This window comes from Arachis ipaensis, chromosome B4 (genome assembly GCF_059453495.1).
Source record: "Arachis ipaensis isolate K30076 ecotype BB chromosome B4, ASM5945349v1, whole genome shotgun sequence".
Classification (NCBI taxonomy): domain Eukaryota; kingdom Viridiplantae; phylum Streptophyta; class Magnoliopsida; order Fabales; family Fabaceae; genus Arachis; species Arachis ipaensis.
Genome location: NC_142439.1, coordinates 70,374,963 through 70,382,222, shown reverse-complemented (window position 1 = coordinate 70,382,222; position 7,260 = coordinate 70,374,963). Strand labels below are relative to the sequence as shown.

General features: G+C 37.0%; 1 protein-coding gene across 1 annotated transcript; it reads right to left on the bottom strand.

Annotated features, from left to right (window-relative positions):
* Nucleotides 1–2,612: 2,612 nt before the first annotated feature.
* Nucleotides 2,613–4,742, bottom strand: LOC148567849 (uncharacterized). The gene is made up of 5 exons (XM_088483416.1): nt 4,662–4,742; nt 4,349–4,471; nt 3,733; nt 3,298–3,441; nt 2,613–2,779 (listed from the first exon to the last, which is right to left on the bottom strand). Exons 1-5 carry the CDS (start codon nt 4,740–4,742, stop codon nt 2,613–2,615), a joined length of 516 nt encoding a protein of 171 aa, XP_088339542.1.
* Between the last annotated feature and the right edge of the window lie 2,518 nt (nt 4,743–7,260).

Genomic DNA, 7,260 nt, shown 5'->3' with positions numbered 1-7,260 from the left:
TAAGCACCTCTCACTTCCAATTCTTGTATGCCTAAGGATAAGTATTCCTCTAAGTTTGGTGTGGACAATTCGGCCATCTCACTTGGAATTCAATGGCCTCATCCTCAGGAGCTAAGAAAGGGAAAGGCAAGCAACCCATGCAAGAGGAGATCACATTTGATGAGAGAAGGTTCAAATCCAAAAACCATGAGCGCATCTTCTATTGGATGATAAGCAAAGACATTATTCCGGAGGTACCATTCAAGCTAAGAAAGGAGGAGTACCCTGAGATACAAAAAGTAATTGGAAAAAGGGGATGGGAGCTTCTCTGTAATCAACCTCAAGTTGTAAGCATGCCTCTCATTCATGAGTTCTATGCCAATGTCATAAAGAAAGCTGATGATGAAGAACCATATTTGAGCTATGTAAGAGGAGTGGTGGTCCACTTCAGACCAGACACCATCAATAGGGTGCTAATGATCAAGCCAAAACGGTTTAAGCAACCTAGCTATGAGGAGAGGGTTAAATATGACCAAAGATGTATGGATGTGCTAAGTGATCTATGCAAAGTAGGCACGGATTGGGTGTTGGATTCACAAGGACAACCACTCAAACTTAGAAGAGGTGACCTCATACCTCAAGCAAAAGGATGGCATGACATAGTGAGAAGATCATTAATCCCTACCTCAAACAATTCAGAGGTGACAATAAACAGAGCAATAATGATCCACTGCATAATGAAAGGAGGGGAGATCAATGTGGGAGAAATCATAGCTAAAAACATCATTGACACAGCTGAAAATGTCAAACAAGATAGTTGGCTAGGATATCCTAGCACCATCTTACGCCTATGTGAAGAAGCTGGGGTACCTCTTGAAGAGTTTGAAGAAACAGACATAGTGTCCGTACACTACAAGAAAACTAGGATTTTGCTACAGTTTTAAAGCGTAGCGAAAAGTTGAAAAAAGCGTAGCGATAGCTTTTCGCTACGCTTTTTGAGCTACCGGCACGCTTTTGAAAGGGTCACAACTGCTAGCGTACCGGTTGCTCTATCGCCACGCTTTTGGTGACCTATGGCCACGCTTTTTCTGTCGCCACGCTTTTATCTATTGCCACGATTTTAAGCATGGCTGTATGTGAAAGATATCGGTACGCTTTTAAAGCGTGCCAATAGCTAGAGATACGGCTACGCTTTTAAAGCGTGCCAACAGCAAGAGATATCGCTACGCTTTTAAAGCGTGCCAGTAGCAAAAGATATGGCTACGCTTTTAAAGCGTGCCAGTAACAAGAGCTATGGCTACGCTTTTAAAGCGTAGCTATTGATAATTGTTGTACAATATGTCTACGTTTTTAAAGCGTAGCTATAACTTTGTTCAGGTTCTATTGTTCTTTTTCTAATCTTTATAATAAAATCTTATAAAATTCATAGATAATTGTAAAATTTATACAATGACCATTAATTTTAAATCAACTAATCCAATCTTTATTAACTTGTCACCAAATATAGTGTGATTGATCACATGACATGCTCTAACAAAATACCAAAAATCAAAATCATTACAACTATTACATTATCTACTTGCTTTACATATTATTACATAAGAGAAAAAATTTTAGAATCAATAGGAAGTTACAAAAGAGACCACTAGTTTTTACTGAAACAAAAAAACACTACTAGTACCCAAGCTAACGAAGATTCTAAGCAAGCTACCATCCTAGAATTACATATTACTAATCCGGGAGCCATCATTTCAATCCACTTGGATCATATACCACATGCAATGCCATGCAGCTCTTGAGAAAACATGAGCCATCATTTCAATCTACCTGAAGAAAATAGATAATCTTCCGTCAAGTCTAGGAAAGTAAAGAGAAAGCCAATTGAATTGCTTATTACCGAAACTTTACCTGGTACAAGGAGGAGCAGTGCTGCTCAAATCACAACCTCCAATTTTGTATGTCCTTCTTGCAAGCACAACAACCAAAAGTATGTAAGAACATGATTGTGAGTATATGCATCTTCAAAAGCTTTTCGTTAAGCTATGCTTTTCTTCTATTTAATTTTCTCTATTTACAACATTGATTCAGTTGTAAACTGTACATAAAAAATAAAAAAAAGAATAAAAAAAGAAGTGAAATAAAGTAAGAAAATTAAAAAGAACCTCTGAGTAATTATTTATCAAACAACTAATATACTATTGGATATATGACTCCACAGTCTGCAGTTTACCATTACCAATAATGTCAAACAAATAAATAATGCACACCTATATCAACTAGGGCACAAACATGGAAATGTGTGTTTAACCTGAAAGCAGCAAATTGTTCGTAGCTCCCACCCCCACCAGATAAACTCCTTTTTAATCATCAATCAAAAGCATGGATATAAACACTAGAATAGTTATGTATAACTTATTTCAATTAACTCTAGAATTCGTTCATATCTTCTCACTTACTGCACTCAAGAGTAGTTCTCTCTCCACAAATCATATCTTAGGGAGAATAATACACAAATGTATGAAGCTGCCAACACTTATTTTAATTTTAAATTTAAGAAAATAAAAGACATGTACTTACAGTGAGAACTGGACCAATTGTCAAGTCCTCTAGCTTTTTTCTCTCAGCAATACCTTTTAATTTGGATACCAAGGAAGTCGAAGCCCAGTTCTAAGCACAGTAAGTAACTGAAAAATCTCCAGAGCTGGTTGTGAAATCTCCACAGCATAACCTTTCAGAAAGTTGAGGATCAAGTGCTGGTTGTGAAATCTCCAGCCCTTCACTTTTAATGATAGATATATAACTGAAAAATCAATTGAGAATCATTAAGATTTTGTAACATTATAGGAGTGCCCATTTAAAAAAAATAAAACAGAAGTAATCTCCACCAATTTTGTTTTTAATTAAACAATCTAAGAGCATCAAACTATATTTTTTCTAATTTTCAGAAATCAGAGATGGTATTCAACATTCTTATCTGGGTGGAACTCTTAAACTCCAAGGTCCTCATCCCAAAGGAAAATGTCCTCATCCTAAAATAAAAATCTGGGTGTAAGGAAACATAATACACATCTAAGACAATAAATAACAATTCCTAAAATAGAATCCACAAATTAGGTGGCTAAAATTTCTAAACTGCATTCACTAGGCCTTGTGGACCTTTTCCACATATGCCTGCAACGAAAAGCACAGGAATTGTAAGACAATCTAGAAAGGCTAATTGTAAGCAATTACTCATTTTTCATCAATTCTGAGACAACCCAACTTTGACAAGAGAGAATATCTAAAAGCACAATAGCAGATGTAGATTAAGAAACTAACATAAAGAAAAACACCACGGCTTGAACCATGTCCTCCCAGAAGGTTCCTCCATTTGAGGGAAGAGAAAGAAAAACTCGTGTTCTTGCATAAGAGCACAGCACCATTGTTGCTCAACTTCGCCAGCCTCAGAACTCTCGGGAAATCCTGAAATTATATATATATATATATATATATATATATATATATATATATATATATATATATATATATATATATATATATGAATGCAATGCAAACAGTTTATAAAGGATAATAACAAGTAGAAGAAAAACACAAACGAGGGTATGAACAGCACTGGAGATGGCAGATGAACCCTGAAAATAGAAGACGATGAACTTTGTCAAACATCAACTTTTAAAGGCCCCTGTTTTGAAGGGATAATATAAGATATTGAATTTGCTAATGTTAATATATGATTGGATAACAGTGTTACACCCTTTTATATTATTAGTGTACCAAAATCCAAAAAGCAAAAGTAAATATCTCCTAAAAAATATCAGGTTAGGAATTTGATAATCCATGGGACAAGTAAAACCTCATCTTAACTATATTAAACAATAATGCGCTTTGATAAAACATAAAAGCTATTCAGGCCTCTTAGTTAGCCATTGTTGTCCTTTTTATGACATGATTAAGGGTTTCTGGTACTATATGTCAAAATTCATCATTTCCATGTATTAACTTTATGGCTTGCTTCTCAGTATTGATAGCAAATGGCTTAACTAATTGAACATAAAACACAAACAAATGGATTCTAAATTATTCAATTTACACTGGGACGGTAGATTTCAACACTAAAACACTGGAAAGTTTTAGCAAGAGGCTGTTGAGAAACTATTTTTTTTCCTGCCTTGTTTTTATCTGACTAATGATTTTCATGCCTATAAACACGGAATGGAGAACTATATTTGCAATGGCCAGAAAGAAATTGAAAAGAAAACTGTGCTCCCTAGAATACAATTGTGTCTTCAATGTGCATGTCTTATTATTATATACCTGAATGTGTATATTCAGAAATTACGAGTAATTCATTAATGAAAAAAATACATACTGAAAACTTTGACAAAGTAGCTTGAGCAGCCACGTCTGCAGCTTTGTTCTGATAAAAAAATTGGGAGGAAGAAAGAGATTTAGCATTTGAGAACTTCTTTCTTGCTTCGTCAAATTCTTGAATCTGATAAAGGACAGGCACCAAAACAGAATATGAATCAACATGACATAAATCCATCAAAGAAGAAGCTTAGATACATATTTTACAGATGAAGCTATAGTTAAAGAAGTCAGCTGAGACAATAGTTAAATAAAGTCAACACATATTTGGATATATAACAACGCGATTTGCAGATTGGATCTTAATTAATTACCTGCATTGCGTTAACAATAAGGCCTGAGAGAATGAAAAGAGTGCCTGTAGGAAGAATAAAAACTGCTGCTAGGAACGCCATGTCCTTTTTTTTTTTCTCAACCTACCTCCAAATGCAATACACATTTAAACAACCTCTATTCCATCAAGTCACATACCACTCGCTACACTAATTTCATAACAAGGCAGTCAACCAAAACCATCATACATAGCACGAAATGTTGCTTTAATTTCATAACAGGGCAATCAACCAAAACCAAAACCAAACACCTTGCATTCGACTCAACATCTTATTCAATGTGACTTTCTTCTAGGTCTGTTTTACTTCAACAATATTATTTAACATTATTTTTTAACTAATAGAACTGATAATGAATACATTACCAGCAGGGACGAAGGCGGAGGGACGAAGGTGGAGGGACGAAGGGATTAAACATTATTGACAAAGGAACAAATAGTATTAAGAGTAAGAGAAAAAAATTTACATAAATTAGGTCCATGAAAATTTCTTCCCCCTATTTTAATCTGCACACATACATAATCTCCAAACTGCTATCAGATTTATATCTTCATATTCATGTTAACTATAGAAATACAAAGGCTCACCCTCTCGAAATTATATTTGAGGTCCCCAAAAACCTAGCAAGCATCGAATAACAGCTAAAATACATCGAATAACTGCTAAAATTATCACGCATTTTCAACATACCCAATTTCCAGTGCGGTGCATTCTTCATAAATTAAAGTTAAAACTAGCAAGCATGAATCAGAAATTGCTAGTCTCAACCAATAGAATTCTCTTCGTTTCACATTTTCTCACCAATATTACACACTAAATTATCAACCAATTCAGGAAAAAAATCACGAACAGAAACTACAAAATAGATAAATAAATGAAGGGATAAATAACAAAAATCAGTTACCTTCTCTTTTCTTCTTCGTCTTTTTTGAGATTGTGATGGTTCGCAACAACACTGGGACTGCGCGATTTAGGAGGAGGAGGAGAGGGCGATGAAGTGCTTCTGCTTCTGTGCCTTGTGCGGCGCCTCGGCGGTGACCGCGATCTGCTTCTGCAGCGCCTGTGGCTAAGGGAATTTCACAGAAAAATTGCTCTTTTTCCCAAACCCAATTATGAACTCGAAGTTCTGAAACGTTCCGAACCTGAACCTGTTCCCAACAGATTCCGAATTAAGAACCCGCAAATCGTTCAAATCCCACTTCTGCTTCAACGAGATTGCCTTCAATACATCCTGATTTCAACGAATTAGGTAATTAAAAGTAAAAAATAAATGAAAAGAAAGGGGGGGGAGGGAGTGAGAGGGGGTAAGGTGAAATAGGAAAAGAAATAAAAGAAGAGGACTTACAAAGAAGCAAGAAGCATGAAGGGAGCAGCGCGGAAGGGGTTAGGGGGTTAGGGTTTTGCAGTGACGTAAGGGAGCAGCGGCAAAGGGGAGCATCTACGGCGAGTGAGGGCGAGGCACAATGAAGGAGGAGGAGTTAGGGCAGTGAGTGTCTCGTCGCGTTGGGACTTTTGATGGAGGAGTTAGGGCAGAGCACGAACAAGAAGGGGTTAGGGGCTTAGGGCAGCGCACAATGAACCTCTTTCTCTAAGTGAACTGAGTCTTTAAACGAAGAAGGGGGTTTTTAATTTATCCCCACCTTTTTTTTCCAAGGGAACCTTTTGGCCACGCTTTTAAAGCGTGCCAAAAGGCTTCTAGGAAACGGCTACGCTTTTCGAACGCCGCAATAACAAAACTCTGGTGCTACGCTTTAAAAGCGTGGCGGTTTCTCTCTATGGCTACACTTTTTAAGTGTGGCAAATAAAAGCGTGGCCAAATCTCGCATCAATTGCCACTCTCATAAAAGCGTGGCCATTGACACCTTTCGCCACGCTTTTGAAGCGTAGCAAAAAAAAAACGTGGCCAAATGTTTATTTTATCGCTACCCTCATAAAAGCGTGGCCATAGACCACTTTTGGCTACGCTTTTAAAGCGTAGCAAAAAAAAGCGTGGCCATAGGCTTTTTTTCTTGTAGTGGTAGGGAAGCCCATCACCAAGAAGAGATTGGAGTACGTCACCACAATCCAATTGGAAAGGCAACCTCTAGCAAAAAGAAAGAAAAGGAAAGGAGAGAGACAAGAGGAAGAGCATGAAGAAATGGAAGAATCAAGTGCCTTAAACATGAATCAACTCCAAACCGCTTTGGATGGAATCTCTGGGTAATATGCACAAATTCAAAGAAGCCAAGAGGAACAAGCTCAACAACAAAGGGACCTTTGGCAAGCAATGAATCAGCAAAGAGAAGTTCAAGTTCAATGGATGAGTCAGCAAAGTGAATATCAAACACACATGATGGAACGACAACAAGAACAATATGACAAGATGTATGAAATCATCAACAACTCTGCTGCTGAACATGAAAGATCCATGGGGAAAGTAATACAAGAACAAGCTCAACTAAGGAAAGAACAAGCTCAGCAAAGGGATCTCCTCCTTAGGATGGAAAGAATGCAAGACGCCTTGCAAAGAGACTACAATGAGAACAGAATGTTCAAAGAAGCTAGACATAGAGACAGGATTGATTATGATATATCCACCCAA

Excerpts from the sequence above, each read along its gene's own strand:
- LOC148567849 (XM_088483416.1), bottom strand. The coding sequence starts at position 4,742 with ATGGCGTTCCTAGCAGCAGTTTTTATTCTTCCTACAGGCACTCTTTTC. Across the intron at positions 4,472-4,661 it reads TTATTGTTAACGCAATGCAG|ATTCAAGAATTTGACGAAGC; the intron begins GTAATTAATTAA and ends GTCCTTTATCAG. Across the intron at positions 2,780-3,297 it reads GCCGTGGTGTTTTTCTTTAT|TTATATATCTATCATTAAAA; the intron begins GTTAGTTTCTTA and ends TTGATTTTTCAG.